Below are 23,945 nucleotides of genomic sequence, written 5' to 3' on the forward strand. Positions count from 1 at the left end.
ATGTCAAGCTAATCTACAGAATATTTTTACCCGTCATTTAAATGGATAAAAATCCACACTGAGTGATAATTGTACCACTAAAAGCATTCCATCTTAAAAACATTGCATCTCATTTACAAAAAATGAGCTGCAAATGTGTGAGAATAAAATTGCTCTTTGTACATGTGTGACAGCATTACCTCTACATTCCCTTCCCCATTCAGTAATGGACTTGCATGCTGGGAAGAGGGCTAGGTTAGAAGTGCAAGGTATATGATAAGTATTCCTGGCCTACTATATCAGATGGCATGCGCCTGCTGCTTTCGCATTCGTCGGCTCCAATAAACCTCATGTGTGAGCTGGAATAATGAAGGGTGTTGCTCACATGAGCTTGCCCTCTACTCCCTGATGTACAATAGTCAAGAAGTCTGGAGCACTTTCCTCACATGAGCCCTAAAGTTTTTTTACATTAATACAAACTGAAGTTCCTTAACCAATCAGAAAGTGGTAAAGCACTACAACCTGATTGATATGTCCCATGCGACAGGATAGCCAAAGTCGACACCAAGCGAAAACATACCTTTGAAGCTTGCGGACCCTTGTAAAGGCTCCTGAACCCCTTCATCTGCTGTCTGTGTGTCTGTCATGACTTCTTTGATGTCTTTTGTGCTTATCCTTCTGGCTTCTTCTGAAAAAATAATATGATAAAGACAAATCAATTTTGTTGAAATAAGTTATTTTTACCCCAGTTCTTTTTCAACATCTTTTTCGTTTGTTCAGGTTTCTAAGGTGTTGCACCAATAAAATGCCATTGAAATACATTCTCACACATCAGAAGAATACATCTCCATTCACTTTGAGTGGCCAGGAAATTCACCAGGTCCAATATAGGAATTACAAACCCCCATCAGGGATACACGTTTCACAGGAACACAACAGCTTCAGAGACGTTCTCCAGACATAAGATGTCTGGGTGAAAAATCAAGGAACAATAATGATTAATCAAGGATGTTGGTGGGTATTTTCCTATTTCCAAGGAGACCCTCAATAAACACTTGAGATTCTGCAGTATCCACCTGTAAGGAAATGCCTCCTTGGCATGGTTGCCCCCTGACTTTTTGCCTTTGCTGATGCTATGTTTACAATTGAAAGTGTGCTGAGGCCTGCTAACCAGGCCCCAGCACCAGTGTTCTTTCCCTAACCTGTACTTTTGTATCCACAATTGGCAGACCCTGGCATCCAGATAAGTCCCTTGTAACTGGTACTTCTAGTACCAAGGGCCCTGATGCCAAGGAAGGTCTCTAAGGGCTGCAGCATGTCTTATGCCACCCTGGAGACCTCTCACTCAGCACAGACACACTGCTTGCCAGCTTGTGTGTGCTAGTGAGGACAAAACGAGTAAGTCGACATGGCACTCCCCTCAGGGTGCCATGCCAGACTCTCACTGCCTATGCAGTATAGGTAAGACACCCCTCTAGCAGGCCTTACAGCCCTAAGGCAGGGTGCACTATACCATAGGTGAGGGTACCAGTGCATGAGCATGGTACCCCTACAGTGTCTAAACAAAACCTTAGACGTTGTAAGTGCAGGGTAGCCATAAGAGTATATGGTCTGGGAGTCTGTCAAACACGAACTCCACAGCACCATAATGGCTACACTGAAAACTGGGAAGTTTGGTATCAAACTTCTCAGCACAATAAATGCACACTGATGCCAGTGTACATTTTATTGCAAAATACACCCCAGAGGGCACCTTAGAGGTGCCCCCTGAAACTTAACCGACTATCTGTGTAGGCTGACTAGTTCCAGCAGCCTGCCACACTAGAGACATGTTGCTGGCCCCATGGGGAGAGTGCCTTTGTCACTCTGAGGCCAGTAACAAAGCCTGCACTGGGTGGAGATGCTAACACCTCCCCCAGGCAGGAGCTGTAACACCTGGCGGTGAGCCTCAAAGGCTCACCCCTTTGTCACAGCACCGCAGGACACTCCAGCTAGTGGAGTTGCCCACCCCCTCCGGCCCGGCCCCCACTTTTGGCGGCAAGGCCGGAGAAAATAATGAGAATAACAAGGAGGAGTCACTGGCCAGTCAGGACAGCCCCTAAGGTGTCCTGAGCTGAGGTGACTCTAACTTTTAGAAATCCTCCATCTTGCAGATGGAGGATTCCCCCAATAGGGTTAGGATTGTGACCCCCTCCCCTTGGGAGGAGACACAAAGAGGGTGTACCCACCCTCAGGGCTAGTAGCTATTGGCTACTAACCCCCCAGACCTAAACACGCCCTTAAATTTAGTATTTAAGGGCTACCCTGAACCCTAGAAAATTAGATTCCTGCAACAACAAGAAGAAAGACTGCCTAGCTGAAAACCCCTGCAGAGGAAGACCAGAAGACAACAACTGCCTTGGCTCCAGAAACTCACCGGCCTGTCTCCTGCCTTCCAAAGAACTCTGCTCCAGCGACGCCTTCCAAAGGGACCAGCGACCTCTGAATCCTCTGAGGACTGCCCTGCTTCGACGACGACAAGAAACTCCCGAGGACAGCGGACCTGCTCCAAAAAGACTGCAACTTTATCCAAAGGAGCAGCTTTAAAGAACCCTGCAATCTCCCCGCAAGAAGCGTGAGACTTGCAACACTGCACCCGGCGACTCCGACTCGGCTGGTGGAGAACCAACACCTCAGGGAGGACCCCTGGACTACTCTACGACTGTGAGTACCAAAACCTGTCCCCCCTGAGCCCCCACACCGCCGCCTGCAGAGGGAATCCCGAGGCTTCCCCTGACCGCGACTCTCTGAAACCTAAGTCCCGACGCCTGGAAAAGACCCTGCACCCGCAGCCCCCAGGACCTGAAGGACCGGACTTTCACTGCAGAAGTGACCCCCAGGAGTCCCTCTCCCTTGCCCAAGTGGAGGTTTCCCCGAGGAAGCCCCCCCTTGCCTGCCTGCAGCGCTGAAGAGATCCCTTGATCTCTCACTGACTTCCATTGCGAACCCGACGCTTGTTCTAACACTGCACCCGGCCGCCCCCGCGCCGCTGAGGGTGAAATTTCTGTGTGGGATTGTGTCCCCCCCGGTGCCCTACAAAACCCCCCTGGTCTGCCCTCCGAAGACGCGGGTACTTACCTGCTGGCAGACTGGAACCGGGGCACCCCCTTCTCTCCATTGAAGCCTATGCGTTTTGGGCACCACTTTGAACTCTGCACCTGACCGGCCCTGAGCTGCTGGTGTGGTAACTTTGGGGTTGCTCTGAACCCCCAACGGTGGGCTACCTTGGACCAAGAACTGAACCCTGTAAGTGTCGTACTTACCTGGTAAAACTAACAAAAACTTACCTCCCCCAGGAACTGTGAAAATTGCAGTGTCCACTTTTAAAATAGCTATTTGTGAATAACTTGAAAAGTATACCTGCAATTGAAATGATTCAAAGTTCCTAATGTACTTACTTGCAATACCTTTCAAACAAGATATTACATGTTAAATTTGAACCTGTGGTTCTTAAAATAAACTAAGAAAAGATATTTTTCTATAACAAAACCTATTGACTGGATTTGTCTCTGAGTGTGTGTACCTCATTTATTGTCTATGTGTATGTACAACAAATGCTTAACACTACTCCTTGGATAAGCCTACTGCTCGACCACACTACCACAAAATAGAGCATTAGTATTATCTCTTTTTACCACTGTTTTACCTCTAAGGGGAACCCTTGGACTCTGTGCATGCTATTCCTTACTTTGAAATAGCACATACAGAGCCAACTTCCTACATTGGTGGATCAGCGGTGGGGTACAAGACTTTGCATTTGCTGGACTACTCAGCCAATACCTGATCACACGACAAATTCCAAAATTGTCATTAGAAATTGATTTTTGCAATTTGAAAAGTTTTCTAAATTCTTAAAAGACCTGCTAGGGCCTTGTGTTAGACCCTGTTTAGCATTTCTTTTAGAGTTTAAAAGTTTGTAAAAGTTTGAATTAGATTCTAGAACCAGTTGTAGATTCTTAAAAAGTATTCCAACTTTTAGAAGCAAAATGTCTAGCACAGATGTGACTGTGGTGGAACTCGACACCACACCTTACCTCCATCTTAAGATGAGGGAGCTAAGGTCACTCTGTAAAATAAAGAAAATAACAATGGGCCCCAAACCTACCAAAATACAGCTCCAGGAGCTTTTGGCAGAGTTTAAAAAGGCCAACCCCTCTGAGGGTGGCAACTCAGAGGAAGAGGATAGTGACTTGGAGGAAAATTCCCCCCTACCAGTCCTATCTAGGGAGAACAGGGTCTCTCAAACCCTGACTCCAAAAATAATAGTCAGAGATGCTGGTTCCCTCACAGGAGAGACCAACACCTCTGAAATCACTGAGGATAACTCCAGTGAAGAGGACATCCAGTTAGCCAGGATGGCCAAAAGATTGGCTTTGGAAAGACAGATCCTAGCCATAGAGAGGGAAAGACAAGAGATGGGCCTAGGACCCATCAATGGTGGCAGCAACATAAATAGGGTCAGAGATTCTCCTGACATGTTGAAAATCCCTAAAGGGATTGTAACTAAATATGAAGATGGTGATGACATCACCAAATGGTTCACAGCTTTTGAGAGGGCTTGTGTAACCAGAAAAGTGAACAGATCTCACTGGGGTGCTCTCCTTTGGGAAATGTTCACAGGAAAGTGTAGGGATAGACTCCTCACACTCTCTGGACAAGATGCAGAATCTTATGACCTCATGAAGGGTACCCTGATTGAGGGCTTTGGATTCTCCACTGAGGAGTATAGGATTAGATTCAGGGGGGCTCAAAAATCCTCGAGCCAGACCTGGGTTGACTTTGTAGACTACTCAGTAAAAACACTAGATGGTTGGATTCAAGGCAGTGGTGTAAGTAATTATGATGGGCTGTACAATTTATTTGTGAAAGAACACCTGTTAAGTAATTGTTTCAATGATAAACTGCATCAGCATCTGGTAGACCTAGGACCAATTTCTCCCCAAGAATTGGGAAAGAAGGCGGACCATTGGGTCAAGACTAGGGTGTCCAAAACTTCCACAGGGGGTGACCAAAAGAAAGGGGTCACAAAACCTCCCCAGGGGAAAGGTGGTGAGACAGCCAAAAATAAAAATAGTCAAGAGTCTTCTAAAGGCCCCCAAAAACCTGCACAGGAGGGTGGGCCCAGAGCCTCTTCACAAAACAATCCTGGGTACAAGGGTAAAAACTTTGATCCCAAAAAGGCCTGGTGTCGAAACTGTAGTCAGTCTGGACACCAAACTGGAGACAAGGCCTGTCCCAAGAAAGGTTCCACTCCAAACTCCAATCCAGGTAACACTGGAATGGCTAGTCTCCAAGTGGGATCAACAGTGTGCCCAGAGCAAATCAGGGTCCACACTGAAGCTACTCTAGTCTCTGAGGGTGGGGTGGATTTAGCCACACTAGCTGCCTGGCCCCCTAACATGCAAAAATACAGGCAGCAGCTCTTTATTAATGGGACAAGTGTAGAGGGCCTGAGGGATACAGGTGCCAGTGTCACCATGGTGACAGAGAAACTGGTTTCCCCTGGCCAATACCTGACTGGAAAAACTTATACAGTCACCAATGCTGACAATCAAACTAAAGCACATCCCATGGCAATGGTAACTTTAGAATGAGGAGGGGTCAATGGCCTGAAACAGGTGGTGGTCTCCTCAAACATCCCAGTAGACTGTCTGCTTGGAAATGACCTGGAGTCCTCAGCATGGGCTGAGGTAGAACTAAAAACCCATGCAGCCATGCTGGGTATCCCTGAACTGGTGTGTGTAAAAACAAGAGCACAATGCAAGGCACAGGGTGAAAAAGTAGAGCTGGAGTCTGGAAAAATGGCCCAGCCTACCAAGAGAAAAGGAAAGTCAGTTGGGAAACCAACTGCAACACAGTCAGAAAAAGAGAACCTCTCTTCTCAGGAAGAAGTTCTGCCCTCTGAGGGAACTGAGCCTTTGGAGCTTGAACCTTATCAGGTTGAGCTCTTAGGCCCAGGGGGACCCTCAAGGGAGGAGCTGTGTAAGGGACAAGAAACCTGTCCCTCTCTTGAAGGCCTTAGGCAGCAAGCTGCTGAAGAGTCCAAGGGCAAGAAAAATGGAACACATAGGGTCTATTGGGAAGATGGACTCCTGTACACTGAGGCCAGAGACCCCAAACCTGGTGCCACTAGGAGAGTGGTAGTGCCTCAGTCGTTCAGAGAGTTTATTCTGACCTTGGCCCATGATATTCCCCTTGCTGGGCATTTGGGACAAACCAAGACGTGGGAGAGGTTAGTCAACCACTTCTACTGGCCCAATATGTCCCAGAAGGTTAAGGAGTTTTGCCTCTCCTGCCCCACCTGTCAATCCAGTGGTAAGACAGGTGGACACCCAAAGGCCCCCCTCATTCCACTTCCAGTGGTGGGGGTCCCCTTTGAAAGAGTGGGTGTGGACATAGTTGGTCCACTGGAACCTCCCACAGCCTCAGGAAATATGTACATCCTAGTAGTAGTGGATCATGCTACTAGGTATCCTGAAGCTATTCCCCTTAGGTCGACTACTGCCCCTGCAGTAGCCAAGGCCCTCATTGGTATCTTTACCAGAGTGGGTTTCCCTAAGGAGGTGGTGTCTGACAGAGGTACCAACTTCATGTCAGCATACCTAAAACACATGTGGAATGAGTGTGGAGTGACTTACAAATTCACTACACCGTACCATCCACAAACTAATGGCTTAGTTGAGAGATTCAACAAGACATTAAAAGGCATGATCATGGGGCTCCCAGAAAAACTCAAAAGGAGATGGGATGTCCTCTTGCCATGTCTGCGTTTTGCTTACAGAGAGGTGCCACAGAAGGGAGTAGGATTCTCACCCTTTGAACTTCTGTTTGGCCACCCTGTAAGGGGACCACTTGCTCTTGTTAAAGAAGGCTGGGAGAGACCTCTTCATGAGCCTAAACAAGACATAGTGGACTATGTACTTGGCCTTCGCTCTAGAATGGCAGAGTACATGGAAAAGGCAACCAAAAACCTTGAGGCCAGCCAACAGCTCCAGAAGTTTTGGTATGACCAAAAGGCTGCACTGGTTGAGTTCCAACCAGGGCAGAAGGTCTGGGTTCTGGAGCCTGTGGCTCCCAGGGCACTCCAGGACAAATGGAGTGGCCCTTACCCAGTGCTAGAAAGGAAGAGTCAGGTCACCTACCTGGTGGACCTGGGCACAAGCAGGAGCCCCAAGAGGGTGATCCATGTGAACCGCCTTAAGCTCTTCCATGACAGGGCTGATGTGAATCTGTTGATGGTAACAGATGAGGATCAGGAGGCAGAGAGTGAACCTCTCCCTGATCTTCTGTCATCAGACCCAAAAGATGGCTCAGTAGATGGAGTGATCTACTCAGACACCCTCTCTGACCAACAGCAAGCTGATTGTAGGAGAGTCCTACAACAGTTTCCTGAACTCTTCTCCTTAACCCCTGGTCAGACACACCTGTGTACCCATGATGTGGACACAGGAGACAGCATGCCTGTCAAGAACAAAATTTTTAGACAGTCTGACCATGTTAAGGAAAGCATCAAGGTGGAAGTCCACAAGATGCTAGAATTGGGAGTAATTGAGCGCTCTGACAGCCCCTGGGCTAGCCCAGTGGTCTTAGTCCCCAAACCTCACACGAAAGATGGAAAGAAAGAGATGAGGTTTTGTGTGGACTACAGAGGGCTCAATTCTGTCACCAAGACAGATGCTCATCCAATTCCTAGAGCTGATGAGCTCATAGATAAATTAGGTGCTGCCAAATTCTTAAGTACCTTTGACTTGACAGCAGGGTACTGGCAAATAAAAATGGCACCTGGAGCAAAAGAGAAAACAGCATTCTCCACACCTGATGGGCATTATCAGTTTACTGTTATGCCCTTTGGTTTAAAGAATGCCCCTGCCACCTTCCAAAGGTTGGTGAATCAAGTCCTTGCTGGCTTGGAGTCCTTTAGCACAGCTTATCTTGATGATATTGCTGTCTTTAGCTCCACCTGGCAAGATCACCTGGTCCACCTGAAGAAGGTTTTGAAGGCTCTGCAATCTGCAGGCCTCTCTATCAAGGCATCCAAATGCCAGATAGGGCAGGGAACTGTGGTTTACTTGGGCCACCTTGTAGGTGGAGGCCAAGTTCAGCCACTCCAACCCAAGATTCAGACTATTCTGGACTGGGTAGCTCCAAAAACCCAGACTCAAGTCAGGGCATTCCTTGGCTTGACTGGGTATTACAGGAGGTTTGTGAAGGGATATGGATCCATTGTGACAGCCCTCACTGAACTCACCTCCAAGAAAATGCCCAAGAAAGTGAACTGGACTGTGGAATGCCAACAGGCCTTTGACACCCTGAAACAAGCAATGTGCTCAGCACCAGTTCTAAAAGCTCCAGATTATTCTAAGCAGTTCATTGTGCAGACAGATGCCTCGGAACATGGGATAGGGGCAGTTTTGTCCCAAACAAATGATGATGGCCTTGACCAGCCTGTTGCTTTCATTAGCAGGAGGTTACTCCCCAGGGAGCAGCGTTGGAGTGCCATTGAGAGGGAGGCCTTTGCTGTGGTTTGGTCCCTGAAGAAGCTGAGACCATACCTCTTTGGGACTCACTTCCTAGTTCAAACTGACCACAGACCTCTCAAATGGCTGATGCAAATGAAAGGTGAAAATCCTAAACTGTTGAGGTGGTCCATCTCCCTACAGGGAATGGACTTTATAGTGGAACACAGACCTGGGACTGCCCATGCCAAGGCAGATGGCCTTTCCAGGTTCTTCCACTTAGAAAATGAAGACTCTCTTGGGAAAGGTTAGTCTCATCCTCTTTCGTTTGGGGGGGGGGTTGTGTAAGGAAATGCCTCCTTGGCATGGTTGCCCCCTGACTTTTTGCCTTTGCTGATGCTATGTTTACAATTGAAAGTGTGCTGAGGCCTGCTAACCAGGCCCCAGCACCAGTGTTCTTTCCCTAACCTGTACTTTTGTATCCACAATTGGCAGACCCTGGCATCCAGATAAGTCCCTTGTAACTGGTACTTCTAGTACCAAGGGCCCTGATGCCAAGGAAGGTCTCTAAGGGCTGCAGCATGTCTTATGCCACCCTGGAGACCTCTCACTCAGCACAGACACACTGCTTGCCAGCTTGTGTGTGCTAGTGAGGACAAAACGAGTAAGTCGACATGGCACTCCCCTCAGGGTGCCATGCCAGACTCTCACTGCCTATGCAGTATAGGTAAGACACCCCTCTAGCAGGCCTTACAGCCCTAAGGCAGGGTGCACTATACCATAGGTGAGGGTACCAGTGCATGAGCATGGTACCCCTACAGTGTCTAAACAAAACCTTAGACGTTGTAAGTGCAGGGTAGCCATAAGAGTATATGGTCTGGGAGTCTGTCAAACACGAACTCCACAGCACCATAATGGCTACACTGAAAACTGGGAAGTTTGGTATCAAACTTCTCAGCACAATAAATGCACACTGATGCCAGTGTACATTTTATTGCAAAATACACCCCAGAGGGCACCTTAGAGGTGCCCCCTGAAACTTAACCGACTATCTGTGTAGGCTGACTAGTTCCAGCAGCCTGCCACACTAGAGACATGTTGCTGGCCCCATGGGGAGAGTGCCTTTGTCACTCTGAGGCCAGTAACAAAGCCTGCACTGGGTGGAGATGCTAACACCTCCCCCAGGCAGGAGCTGTAACACCTGGCGGTGAGCCTCAAAGGCTCACCCCTTTGTCACAGCACCGCAGGACACTCCAGCTAGTGGAGTTGCCCGCCCCCTCCGGCCCGGCCCCCACTTTTGGCGGCAAGGCCGGAGAAAATAATGAGAATAACAAGGAGGAGTCACTGGCCAGTCAGGACAGCCCCTAAGGTGTCCTGAGCTGAGGTGACTCTAACTTTTAGAAATCCTCCATCTTGCAGATGGAGGATTCCCCCAATAGGGTTAGGATTGTGACCCCCTCCCCTTGGGAGGAGACACAAAGAGGGTGTACCCACCCTCAGGGCTAGTAGCTATTGGCTACTAACCCCCCAGACCTAAACACGCCCTTAAATTTAGTATTTAAGGGCTACCCTGAACCCTAGAAAATTAGATTCCTGCAACAACAAGAAGAAAGACTGCCTAGCTGAAAACCCCTGCAGAGGAAGACCAGAAGACAACAACTGCCTTGGCTCCAGAAACTCACCGGCCTGTCTCCTGCCTTCCAAAGAACTCTGCTCCAGCGACGCCTTCCAAAGGGACCAGCGACCTCTGAATCCTCTGAGGACTGCCCTGCTTCGACGACGACAAGAAACTCCCGAGGACAGCGGACCTGCTCCAAAAAGACTGCAACTTTATCCAAAGGAGCAGCTTTAAAGAACCCTGCAATCTCCCCGCAAGAAGCGTGAGACTTGCAACACTGCACCCGGCGACTCCGACTCGGCTGGTGGAGAACCAACACCTCAGGGAGGACCCCTGGACTACTCTACGACTGTGAGTACCAAAACCTGTCCCCCCTGAGCCCCCACACCGCCGCCTGCAGAGGGAATCCCGAGGCTTCCCCTGACCGCGACTCTCTGAAACCTAAGTCCCGACGCCTGGAAAAGACCCTGCACCCGCAGCCCCCAGGACCTGAAGGACCGGACTTTCACTGCAGAAGTGACCCCCAGGAGTCCCTCTCCCTTGCCCAAGTGGAGGTTTCCCCGAGGAAGCCCCACCTTGCCTGCCTGCAGCGCTGAAGAGATCCCTTGATCTCTCACTGACTTCCATTGCGAACCCGACGCTTGTTCTAACACTGCACCCGGCCGCCCCCGCGCCGCTGAGGGTGAAATTTCTGTGTGGGATTGTGTCCCCCCCGGTGCCCTACAAAACCCCCCTGGTCTGCCCTCCGAAGACGCGGGTACTTACCTGCTGGCAGACTGGAACCGGGGCACCCCCTTCTCTCCATTGAAGCCTATGCGTTTTGGGCACCACTTTGAACTCTGCACCTGACCGGCCCTGAGCTGCTGGTGTGGTAACTTTGGGGTTGCTCTGAACCCCCAACGGTGGGCTACCTTGGACCAAGAACTGAACCCTGTAAGTGTCGTACTTACCTGGTAAAACTAACAAAAACTTACCTCCCCCAGGAACTGTGAAAATTGCAGTGTCCACTTTTAAAATAGCTATTTGTGAATAACTTGAAAAGTATACCTGCAATTGAAATGATTCAAAGTTCCTAATGTACTTACTTGCAATACCTTTCAAACAAGATATTACATGTTAAATTTGAACCTGTGGTTCTTAAAATAAACTAAGAAAAGATATTTTTCTATAACAAAACCTATTGACTGGATTTGTCTCTGAGTGTGTGTACCTCATTTATTGTCTATGTGTATGTACAACAAATGCTTAACACTACTCCTTGGATAAGCCTACTGCTCGACCACACTACCACAAAATAGAGCATTAGTATTATCTCTTTTTACCACTGTTTTACCTCTAAGGGGAACCCTTGGACTCTGTGCATGCTATTCCTTACTTTGAAATAGCACATACAGAGCCAACTTCCTACATTGGTGGATCAGCGGTGGGGTACAAGACTTTGCATTTGCTGGACTACTCAGCCAATACCTGATCACACGACAAATTCCAAAATTGTCATTAGAAATTGATTTTTGCAATTTGAAAAGTTTTCTAAATTCTTAAAAGACCTGCTAGGGCCTTGTGTTAGACCCTGTTTAGCATTTCTTTTAGAGTTTAAAAGTTTGTAAAAGTTTGAATTAGATTCTAGAACCAGTTGTAGATTCTTAAAAAGTATTCCAACTTTTAGAAGCAAAATGTCTAGCACAGATGTGACTGTGGTGGAACTCGACACCACACCTTACCTCCATCTTAAGATGAGGGAGCTAAGGTCACTCTGTAAAATAAAGAAAATAACAATGGGCCCCAAACCTACCAAAATACAGCTCCAGGAGCTTTTGGCAGAGTTTAAAAAGGCCAACCCCTCTGAGGGTGGCAACTCAGAGGAAGAGGATAGTGACTTGGAGGAAAATTCCCCCCTACCAGTCCTATCTAGGGAGAACAGGGTCTCTCAAACCCTGACTCCAAAAATAATAGTCAGAGATGCTGGTTCCCTCACAGGAGAGACCAACACCTCTGAAATCACTGAGGATAACTCCAGTGAAGAGGACATCCAGTTAGCCAGGATGGCCAAAAGATTGGCTTTGGAAAGACAGATCCTAGCCATAGAGAGGGAAAGACAAGAGATGGGCCTAGGACCCATCAATGGTGGCAGCAACATAAATAGGGTCAGAGATTCTCCTGACATGTTGAAAATCCCTAAAGGGATTGTAACTAAATATGAAGATGGTGATGACATCACCAAATGGTTCACAGCTTTTGAGAGGGCTTGTGTAACCAGAAAAGTGAACAGATCTCACTGGGGTGCTCTCCTTTGGGAAATGTTCACAGGAAAGTGTAGGGATAGACTCCTCACACTCTCTGGACAAGATGCAGAATCTTATGACCTCATGAAGGGTACCCTGATTGAGGGCTTTGGATTCTCCACTGAGGAGTATAGGATTAGATTCAGGGGGGCTCAAAAATCCTCGAGCCAGACCTGGGTTGACTTTGTAGACTACTCAGTAAAAACACTAGATGGTTGGATTCAAGGCAGTGGTGTAAGTAATTATGATGGGCTGTACAATTTATTTGTGAAAGAACACCTGTTAAGTAATTGTTTCAATGATAAACTGCATCAGCATCTGGTAGACCTAGGACCAATTTCTCCCCAAGAATTGGGAAAGAAGGCGGACCATTGGGTCAAGACTAGGGTGTCCAAAACTTCCACAGGGGGTGACCAAAAGAAAGGGGTCACAAAACCTCCCCAGGGGAAAGGTGGTGAGACAGCCAAAAATAAAAATAGTCAAGAGTCTTCTAAAGGCCCCCAAAAACCTGCACAGGAGGGTGGGCCCAGAGCCTCTTCACAAAACAATCCTGGGTACAAGGGTAAAAACTTTGATCCCAAAAAGGCCTGGTGTCGAAACTGTAGTCAGTCTGGACACCAAACTGGAGACAAGGCCTGTCCCAAGAAAGGTTCCACTCCAAACTCCAATCCAGGTAACACTGGAATGGCTAGTCTCCAAGTGGGATCAACAGTGTGCCCAGAGCAAATCAGGGTCCACACTGAAGCTACTCTAGTCTCTGAGGGTGGGGTGGATTTAGCCACACTAGCTGCCTGGCCCCCTAACATGCAAAAATACAGGCAGCAGCTCTTTATTAATGGGACAAGTGTAGAGGGCCTGAGGGATACAGGTGCCAGTGTCACCATGGTGACAGAGAAACTGGTTTCCCCTGGCCAATACCTGACTGGAAAAACTTATACAGTCACCAATGCTGACAATCAAACTAAAGCACATCCCATGGCAATGGTAACTTTAGAATGAGGAGGGGTCAATGGCCTGAAACAGGTGGTGGTCTCCTCAAACATCCCAGTAGACTGTCTGCTTGGAAATGACCTGGAGTCCTCAGCATGGGCTGAGGTAGAACTAAAAACCCATGCAGCCATGCTGGGTATCCCTGAACTGGTGTGTGTAAAAACAAGAGCACAATGCAAGGCACAGGGTGAAAAAGTAGAGCTGGAGTCTGGAAAAATGGCCCAGCCTACCAAGAGAAAAGGAAAGTCAGTTGGGAAACCAACTGCAACACAGTCAGAAAAAGAGAACCTCTCTTCTCAGGAAGAAGTTCTGCCCTCTGAGGGAACTGAGCCTTTGGAGCTTGAACCTTATCAGGTTGAGCTCTTAGGCCCAGGGGGACCCTCAAGGGAGGAGCTGTGTAAGGGACAAGAAACCTGTCCCTCTCTTGAAGGCCTTAGGCAGCAAGCTGCTGAAGAGTCCAAGGGCAAGAAAAATGGAACACATAGGGTCTATTGGGAAGATGGACTCCTGTACACTGAGGCCAGAGACCCCAAACCTGGTGCCACTAGGAGAGTGGTAGTGCCTCAGTCGTTCAGAGAGTTTATTCTGACCTTGGCCCATGATATTCCCCTTGCTGGGCATTTGGGACAAACCAAGACGTGGGAGAGGTTAGTCAACCACTTCTACTGGCCCAATATGTCCCAGAAGGTTAAGGAGTTTTGCCTCTCCTGCCCCACCTGTCAATCCAGTGGTAAGACAGGTGGACACCCAAAGGCCCCCCTCATTCCACTTCCAGTGGTGGGGGTCCCCTTTGAAAGAGTGGGTGTGGACATAGTTGGTCCACTGGAACCTCCCACAGCCTCAGGAAATATGTACATCCTAGTAGTAGTGGATCATGCTACTAGGTATCCTGAAGCTATTCCCCTTAGGTCGACTACTGCCCCTGCAGTAGCCAAGGCCCTCATTGGTATCTTTACCAGAGTGGGTTTCCCTAAGGAGGTGGTGTCTGACAGAGGTACCAACTTCATGTCAGCATACCTAAAACACATGTGGAATGAGTGTGGAGTGACTTACAAATTCACTACACCGTACCATCCACAAACTAATGGCTTAGTTGAGAGATTCAACAAGACATTAAAAGGCATGATCATGGGGCTCCCAGAAAAACTCAAAAGGAGATGGGATGTCCTCTTGCCATGTCTGCGTTTTGCTTACAGAGAGGTGCCACAGAAGGGAGTAGGATTCTCACCCTTTGAACTTCTGTTTGGCCACCCTGTAAGGGGACCACTTGCTCTTGTTAAAGAAGGCTGGGAGAGACCTCTTCATGAGCCTAAACAAGACATAGTGGACTATGTACTTGGCCTTCGCTCTAGAATGGCAGAGTACATGGAAAAGGCAACCAAAAACCTTGAGGCCAGCCAACAGCTCCAGAAGTTTTGGTATGACCAAAAGGCTGCACTGGTTGAGTTCCAACCAGGGCAGAAGGTCTGGGTTCTGGAGCCTGTGGCTCCCAGGGCACTCCAGGACAAATGGAGTGGCCCTTACCCAGTGCTAGAAAGGAAGAGTCAGGTCACCTACCTGGTGGACCTGGGCACAAGCAGGAGCCCCAAGAGGGTGATCCATGTGAACCGCCTTAAGCTCTTCCATGACAGGGCTGATGTGAATCTGTTGATGGTAACAGATGAGGATCAGGAGGCAGAGAGTGAACCTCTCCCTGATCTTCTGTCATCAGACCCAAAAGATGGCTCAGTAGATGGAGTGATCTACTCAGACACCCTCTCTGACCAACAGCAAGCTGATTGTAGGAGAGTCCTACAACAGTTTCCTGAACTCTTCTCCTTAACCCCTGGTCAGACACACCTGTGTACCCATGATGTGGACACAGGAGACAGCATGCCTGTCAAGAACAAAATTTTTAGACAGTCTGACCATGTTAAGGAAAGCATCAAGGTGGAAGTCCACAAGATGCTAGAATTGGGAGTAATTGAGCGCTCTGACAGCCCCTGGGCTAGCCCAGTGGTCTTAGTCCCCAAACCTCACACGAAAGATGGAAAGAAAGAGATGAGGTTTTGTGTGGACTACAGAGGGCTCAATTCTGTCACCAAGACAGATGCTCATCCAATTCCTAGAGCTGATGAGCTCATAGATAAATTAGGTGCTGCCAAATTCTTAAGTACCTTTGACTTGACAGCAGGGTACTGGCAAATAAAAATGGCACCTGGAGCAAAAGAGAAAACAGCATTCTCCACACCTGATGGGCATTATCAGTTTACTGTTATGCCCTTTGGTTTAAAGAATGCCCCTGCCACCTTCCAAAGGTTGGTGAATCAAGTCCTTGCTGGCTTGGAGTCCTTTAGCACAGCTTATCTTGATGATATTGCTGTCTTTAGCTCCACCTGGCAAGATCACCTGGTCCACCTGAAGAAGGTTTTGAAGGCTCTGCAATCTGCAGGCCTCTCTATCAAGGCATCCAAATGCCAGATAGGGCAGGGAACTGTGGTTTACTTGGGCCACCTTGTAGGTGGAGGCCAAGTTCAGCCACTCCAACCCAAGATTCAGACTATTCTGGACTGGGTAGCTCCAAAAACCCAGACTCAAGTCAGGGCATTCCTTGGCTTGACTGGGTATTACAGGAGGTTTGTGAAGGGATATGGATCCATTGTGACAGCCCTCACTGAACTCACCTCCAAGAAAATGCCCAAGAAAGTGAACTGGACTGTGGAATGCCAACAGGCCTTTGACACCCTGAAACAAGCAATGTGCTCAGCACCAGTTCTAAAAGCTCCAGATTATTCTAAGCAGTTCATTGTGCAGACAGATGCCTCGGAACATGGGATAGGGGCAGTTTTGTCCCAAACAAATGATGATGGCCTTGACCAGCCTGTTGCTTTCATTAGCAGGAGGTTACTCCCCAGGGAGCAGCGTTGGAGTGCCATTGAGAGGGAGGCCTTTGCTGTGGTTTGGTCCCTGAAGAAGCTGAGACCATACCTCTTTGGGACTCACTTCCTAGTTCAAACTGACCACAGACCTCTCAAATGGCTGATGCAAATGAAAGGTGAAAATCCTAAACTGTTGAGGTGGTCCATCTCCCTACAGGGAATGGACTTTATAGTGGAACACAGACCTGGGACTGCCCATGCCAAGGCAGATGGCCTTTCCAGGTTCTTCCACTTAGAAAATGAAGACTCTCTTGGGAAAGGTTAGTCTCATCCTCTTTCGTTTGGGGGGGGGGTTGTGTAAGGAAATGCCTCCTTGGCATGGTTGCCCCCTGACTTTTTGCCTTTGCTGATGCTATGTTTACAATTGAAAGTGTGCTGAGGCCTGCTAACCAGGCCCCAGCACCAGTGTTCTTTCCCTAACCTGTACTTTTGTATCCACAATTGGCAGACCCTGGCATCCAGATAAGTCCCTTGTAACTGGTACTTCTAGTACCAAGGGCCCTGATGCCAAGGAAGGTCTCTAAGGGCTGCAGCATGTCTTATGCCACCCTGGAGACCTCTCACTCAGCACAGACACACTGCTTGCCAGCTTGTGTGTGCTAGTGAGGACAAAACGAGTAAGTCGACATGGCACTCCCCTCAGGGTGCCATGCCAGCCTCTCACTGCCTATGCAGTATAGGTAAGACACCCCTCTAGCAGGCCTTACAGCCCTAAGGCAGGGTGCACTATACCATAGGTGAGGGTACCAGTGCATGAGCATGGTACCCCTACAGTGTCTAAACAAAACCTTAGACGTTGTAAGTGCAGGGTAGCCATAAGAGTATATGGTCTGGGAGTCTGTCAAACACGAACTCCACAGCACCATAATGGCTACACTGAAAACTGGGAAGTTTGGTATCAAACTTCTCAGCACAATAAATGCACACTGATGCCAGTGTACATTTTATTGCAAAATACACCCCAGAGGGCACCTTAGAGGTGCCCCCTGAAACTTAACCGACTATCTGTGTAGGCTGACTAGTTCCAGCAGCCTGCCACACTAGAGACATGTTGCTGGCCCCATGGGGAGAGTGCCTTTGTCACTCTGAGGCCAGTAACAAAGCCTGCACTGGGTGGAGATGCTAACACCTCCCCCAGGCAGGAGCTGTAACACCTGGCGGTGAGCCTCAAAGGCTCACCCCTTTGTCACAGCACCGCAGGACACTCCAGCTAGTGGAGTTGCCCGACCCCTCCGGCCCGGCCCCCACTTTTGGCGGCAAGGCCGGAGAAAATAATGAGAATAACAAGGAGGAGTCACTGGCCAGTCAGGACAGCCCCTAAGGTGTCCTGAGCTGAGGTGACTCTAACTTTTAGAAATCCTCCATCTTGCAGATGGAGGATTCCCCCAATAGGGTTAGGATTGTGACCCCCTCCCCTTGGGAGGAGACACAAAGAGGGTGTACCCACCCTCAGGGCTAGTAGCCATTGGCTACTAACCCCCCAGACCTAAACACGCCCTTAAATTTAGTATTTAAGGGCTACCCTGAACCCTAGAAAATTAGATTCCTGCAACAACAAGAAGAAAGACTGCCTAGCTGAAAACCCCTGCAGAGGAAGACCAGAAGACAACAACTGCCTTGGCTCCAGAAACTCACCGGCCTGTCTCCTGCCTTCCAAAGAACTCTGCTCCAGCGACGCCTTCCAAAGGGACCAGCGACCTCTGAATCCTCTGAGGACTGCCCTGCTTCGACGACAACAAGAAACTCCTGAGGACAGCGGACCTGCTCCAAAAAGACTGCAACTTTATCCAAAGGAGCAGCTTTAAAGAACCCTGCAATCTCCCCGCAAGAAGCGTGAGACTTGCAACACTGCACCCGGCGACTCCGACTCGGCTGGTGGAGAACCAACACCTCAGGGAGGACCCCCGGACTACTCTACGACTGTGAGTACCAAAACCTGTCCCCCCTGAGCCCCCACACTGCCGCCTGCAGAGGGAATCCCGAGGCTTCCCCTGACCGCGACTCTCTGAAACCTAAGTCCCGACGCCTGGAAAAGACCCTGCACCCGCAGCCCCCAGGACCTGAAGGACCGGACTTTCACTGCAGAAGTGACCCCCAGGAGTCCCTCTCCCTTGCCCAAGTGGAGGTTTCCCCGAGGAAGCCCCCCCTTGCCTGCCTGCAGCGCTGAAGAGATCCCTTGATCTCTCACTGACTTCCATTGCGAACCCGACGCTTGTTCTAACACTGCACCCGGCCGCCCCCGCGCCGCTGAGGGTGAAATTTCTGTGTGGGCTTGTGTCCCCCCCGGTGCCCTACAAAACCCCCCTGGTCTGCCCTCCGAAGACGCGGGTACTTACCTGCTGGCAGACTGGAACCGGGGCACCCCCTTCTCTCCATTGAAGCCTATGCGTTTTGGGCACCACTTTGAACTCTGCACCTGACCGGCCCTGAGCTGCTGGTGTGGTAACTTTGGGGTTGCTCTGAACCCCCAACGGTGGGCTACCTTGGACCAAGAACTGAACCCTGTAAGTGTCGTACTTACCTGGTAAAACTAACAAAAACTTACCTCCCCCAGGAACTGTGAAAATTGCACTGTGTCCACTTTTAAAATAGCTATTTGTGAATAACTTGAAAAGTATACCTGCACTTGAAATGATTCAAAGTTCCTAATGTACTTACTTGCAATACCTTTCAAACAAGATATTACATGTTAAATTTGAACCTGTGGTTCTTAAAATAAACTAAGAAAAGATATTTTTCTATAACAAAACCTATTGACTGGATTTGTCTCTGAGTGTGTGTACCTCATTTATTGTCTATGTGTATGTACAACAAATGCTTAACACTACTCCTTGGATAAGCCTACTGCTCGACCACACTACCACGAAATAGAGCATTAGTATTATCTCTTTTTACCACTATTTTACCTCTAAGGGGAACCCTTGGACTCTGTGCATGCTATTCCTTACTTTGAAATAGCACATACAGAGCCAACTTCCTACACCACCCAAAGGAATTTCTCATGCCAGAAGCATCAGTAATTTCAGGGAATAAATATTGGGTCTTATTCTGGCTCCCTGATAATGGCCCCAGTAGACATTAGATATTCCCTAATCACCAGCAATTTTGCTTAACTCCACTGGACCATTAAAAAAGCAGGTGTATATTACAGCAGTGCCTACATTATGGCTTTGCATGATCATGGATTAGGGCTGAATGTGAAATTAGCAAAGCAATCAGACTTATGGGTACAAGCAAAATTCTAACTCATCCATGTAAGTGCCCCAAGCCCATTGTAGGAAGTTGGCTCTGTATGTGCTATTTCAACGTAAGGAATAGCATGCACAGAGTCCAAGGGTTCCCCTTAGAGGTAAAATAGTGGTAAAAATAGATAATACTAGTGCTCTATTTTGTGGTAGTGTGGTCGAGCAGTAGGCTTATCCAAGGAGTAGTGTTAAGCATTTGTTGTACATACACATAGACAATAAATGAGGTACACACACTCAGAGACAAATCCAGCCAATAGGTTTTTATATAGAAAAATATCTTTTCTTAGTTTATTTTAAGAACCACAGGTTCAAATTTAACATGTAATATCTTGTTCGAAAGGTATTGCAGGTAAGTACTTTAGGAACTTCAAATCATCAAAATTGCATGTATACTTTTCAAGTTATTGTCAAATAGCTGTTTCAAAAGTGGACACTTAGTGCAATTTTCACAGTTCCTGGGGGAGGTAAGTTTTTGTTAGTTTTACCAGGTAAGTAGGACACTTACAGGGTTCAGTTCTTGGTCCAAGGTAGCCCACCGTTGGGGGTTCAGAGCAACCCCAAAGTCACCACACCAGCAGCTCAGGGCCGGTCAGGTGCAGAGTTCAAAGTGGTGCCCAAAACACATAGGCTAGAATGGAGAGAAGGGGGTGCCCCGGTTCCGATCTGCTTGCAGGTAAGTACCCGCGTCTTCGGAGGGCAGACCAGAGGGGTTTTGTAGGGCACCGGGGGGGACACAAGTTGACACAGAAATTTCACCCTCAGCAGCGCGGGGGCGGCCGGGTGCAGTGTAGAAACAAGCGTCGGGTTTGTAATGGAAGTCAATGGGAGATCTAGGGATCTCTTCAGCGCTGCAGGCAGGCAAGGGGGGGATTCCTCGGGGAAACCTCCACTTGGGCGAGGGAGAGGGACTCCTGGGGGTCACTCCTCCAGTGAAAGTCCGGTCCTTCAGGTCCTGGGGGCTGCGGGTGCAGGGTCTCTCCCAGGCGTCGGGACTTTAGGTTCAAAGAGTCGCGGTCAGGGGAAGCCTCGGGATTCCCTCTGCAGGCGGCGCTGTGGGGGACAGGTTTTGGTACTCACAGTATCAGAGTAGTCCTGGGGTCCCTCCTGAGGTGTTGGATCGCCACCAGCCGAGTCGGGGTCGCCGGGTGCAGTGTGGCAAGTCTCACGCTTCTTGCGGGGAGCTTGCAGGGTTCTTTAAAGCTGCTGGAAACAAAGTTGCAGCTTTTCTTTGGAGCAGGTCCGCTGTCCTCGGGAGTTTCTTGTCTTTTCGAAGCAGGGGCAGTCCTCAGAGGATGTCGAGGTCGCTGGTCCCTTTGGAAGGCGTCGCTGGAGCAGGATCTTTGGAAGGCAGGAGACAGGCCGGTGAGTTTCTGGAGCCAAGGCAGTTGTCGTCTTCTGGTCTTCCGCTGCAGGGGTTTTCAGCTAGGCAGTCCTTCTTCTTGTAGTTGCAGGAATCTAATTTTCTAGGGTTCAGGGTAGCCCTTAAATACTAAATTTAAGGGCGTGTTTAGGTCTGGGGGGTTAGTAGCCAATGGCTACTAGCCCTGAGGGTGGGTACACCCTCTTTGTGCCTCCTCCCAAGGGGAGGGGGTCACAATCCTAACCCTATTGGGGGAATCCTCCATCTGCAAGATGGAGGATTTCTAAAAGTTAGAGTCACCTCAGCTCAGGACACCTTAGGGGCTGTCCTGACTGGCCAGTGACTCCTCCTTGTTATTCTCATTATTTTCTCCGGCCTTGCCGCCAAAAGTGGGGCCTGGCCGGAGGGGGCGGGCAACTCCACTAGCTGGAGTGTCCTGCTGGGTTGGCACAAAGGAGGTGAGCCTTTGAGGCTCACCGCCAGGTGTGACAATTCCTGCCTGGGAGAGGTGTTAGCATCTCCACCCAGTGCAGGCTTTGTTACTGGCCTCAGAGTGACAAAGGCACTCTCCCCATGGGGCCAGCAACATGTCTCGGTTTGTGGCAGGCTGCTAAAACTAGTCAGCCTACACAGATAGTCGGTTAAGTTTCAGGGGGCACCTCTAAGGTGCCCTCTGTGGTGTATTTTACAATAAAATGTACACTGGCATCAGTGTGCATTTATTGTGCTGAGAAGTTTGATACCAAACTTCCCAGTTTTCAGTGTAGCCATTATGGTGCTGTGGAGTTCGTGTTTGACATACTCCCAGACCATATACTCTTATGGCTACCCTGCACTTACAATGTCTAAGGTTTTATTTAGACACTGTAGGGGTACCATGCTCATGCACTGGTACCCTCACCTATGGTATAGTGCACCCTGCCTTAGGGCTGTAAGGCCTGCTAGAGGGGTGTCTTACCTATACTGCATAGGCAGTGAGAGGCTGGCATGGCACCCTGAGGGGAGTGCCATGTCGACTTACTCGTTTTGTCCTCACTAGCACACACAAGCTGGCAAGCAGTGTGTCTGTGCAGAGTGAGAGGTCTCCAGGGTGGCATAAGACATGCTGCAGCCCTTAGAGACCTTCCTTGGCATCAGGGCCCTTGGTACTAGAAGTACCAGTTACAAGGGACTTATCTGGATGCCAGGGTCTGCCAATTGTGGATACAAAAGTACAGGTTAGGGAAAGAACACTGGTGCTGGGGCCTGGTTAGCAGGCCTCAGCACACTTTCAATTGTAAACATAGCATCAGCAAAGGCAAAAAGTCAGGGGGCAACCATGCCAAGGAGGCATTTCCTTACACAACCCCCCCCCAAACGAAAGAGGATGAGACTAACCTTTCCCAAGAGAGTCTTCATTTTCTAAGTGGAAGAACCTGGAAAGGCCATCTGCATTGGCATGGGCAGTCCCAGGTCTGTGTTCCACTATAAAGTCCATTCCCTGTAGGGAGATGGACCACCTCAACAGTTTAGGATTTTCACCTTTCATTTGCATCAGCCATTTGAGAGGTCTGTGGTCAGTTTGAACTAGGAAGTGAGTCCCAAAGAGGTATGGTCTCAGCTTCTTCAGGGACCAAACCACAGCAAAGGCCTCCCTCTCAATGGCACTCCAACGCTGCTCCCTGGGGAGTAACCTCCTGCTAATGAAAGCAACAGGTTGGTCAAGGCCATCATCATTGGTTTGGGACAAAACTGCCCCTATCCCATGTTCAGAGGCATCAGTCTGCACAATGAACTGCTTAGAATAATCTGGAGCTTTGAGAACTGGTGCTGAGCACATTGCCTGTTTCAGGGTGTCAAAGGCCTGTTGGCATTCCACAGTCCAGTTCACTTTCTTGGGCATTTTCTTGGAGGTGAGTTCAGTGAGGGCTGTCACAATGGATCCATATCCCTTCACAAACCTCCTGTAATACCCAGTCAAGCCAAGGAATGCCCTGACTTGAGTCTGGGTTTTTGGAGCTACCCAGTCCAGAATAGTCTGGATCTTGGGTTGGAGTGGCTGAACTTGGCCTCCACCTACAAGGTGTCCCAAGTAAACCACAGTTCCCTGCCCTATCTGGCATTTGGATGCCTTGATAGAGAGGCCTGCAGATTGCAGAGCCTTCAAAACCTTCCTCAGGTGGACCAGGTGATCCTGCCAGGTGGAGCTAAAGACAGCAATATCATCAAGATAAGCTGTGCTAAAGGACTCCAAGCCAGCAAGGACTTGATTCACCAACCTTTGGAAGGTGGCAGGGGCATTCTTTAAACCAAAGGGCATAACAGTAAACTGATAATGCCCATCAGGTGTGGAGAATGCTGTCTTTTCTTTTGCTCCAGGTGCCATTTTTATTTGCCAGTACCCTGCTGTCAAGTCAAAGGTACTTAGAAATTTGGCAGCACCTAATTTATCAATGAGCTCATCAGCTCTTGGAATTGGATGAGCATCTGTCTTGGTGACAGAATTGAGCCCTCTGTAGTCCACACAAAACCTCATCTCTTTCTTTCCATCTGTGGTGTGAGGTTTGGGGACTAAGACCACTGGGCTAGCCCAGGGGCTGTCAGAGCGCTCAATGACTCCCAATTCCAGCATCTTGTGGACTTCCACCTTGATGCTTTCCTTAACATGGTCAGACTGTCTAAAGATTTTGTTCTTGACAGGCATGCTGTCTCCTGTGTCCACCTCATGGGTACACAGGTGTGTCTGACCAGGGGTTAAGGAGAAGAGTTCAGGAAACTGTTGTAGGACTCTCCTACAATCAGCTTGCTGTTGGCCAGAGAGGGTGTCTGAGTAGATCACTCCATCTACTGTGCCATCTTTTGGGTCTGATGACAGAAGATCAGGGAGAGGTTCACTCTCTGCCTCCTGATCCTCATCTGTTACCATCAACAGATTGACATCAGCCCTGTCGTGGAAGAGCTTAAGGCGGTTTACATGGATCACCCTCTTGGGGCTCCTGCTTGTGCCCAGGTCCACCAAGTAGGTGACCTGACTCTTCCTCTCTAGTACTGGGTAAGGGCCACTCCATTTGTCCTG

The 23,945-nt window shown here is 49.0% G+C and overlaps 1 protein-coding gene across 1 annotated transcript in view; it reads right to left on the reverse strand.

Moving 5' to 3' along the window:
* The window catches only part of LOC138267056 (solute carrier family 12 member 2-like), a 131,190-nt gene that overhangs the window by 47,847 nt on the left and 59,398 nt on the right, over positions 1-23,945 (reverse strand). Inside the window, exon 16 of the mRNA XM_069215904.1 lies at positions 560-667. Within this exon, the coding sequence (XP_069072005.1) occupies positions 560-667 (108 nt within the window). The remainder of the gene's footprint in view (positions 1-559; positions 668-23,945) is intronic.

Source organism: Pleurodeles waltl, chromosome 12 (genome assembly GCF_031143425.1).
Source record: "Pleurodeles waltl isolate 20211129_DDA chromosome 12, aPleWal1.hap1.20221129, whole genome shotgun sequence".
NCBI classification, from domain to species: domain Eukaryota; kingdom Metazoa; phylum Chordata; class Amphibia; order Caudata; family Salamandridae; genus Pleurodeles; species Pleurodeles waltl.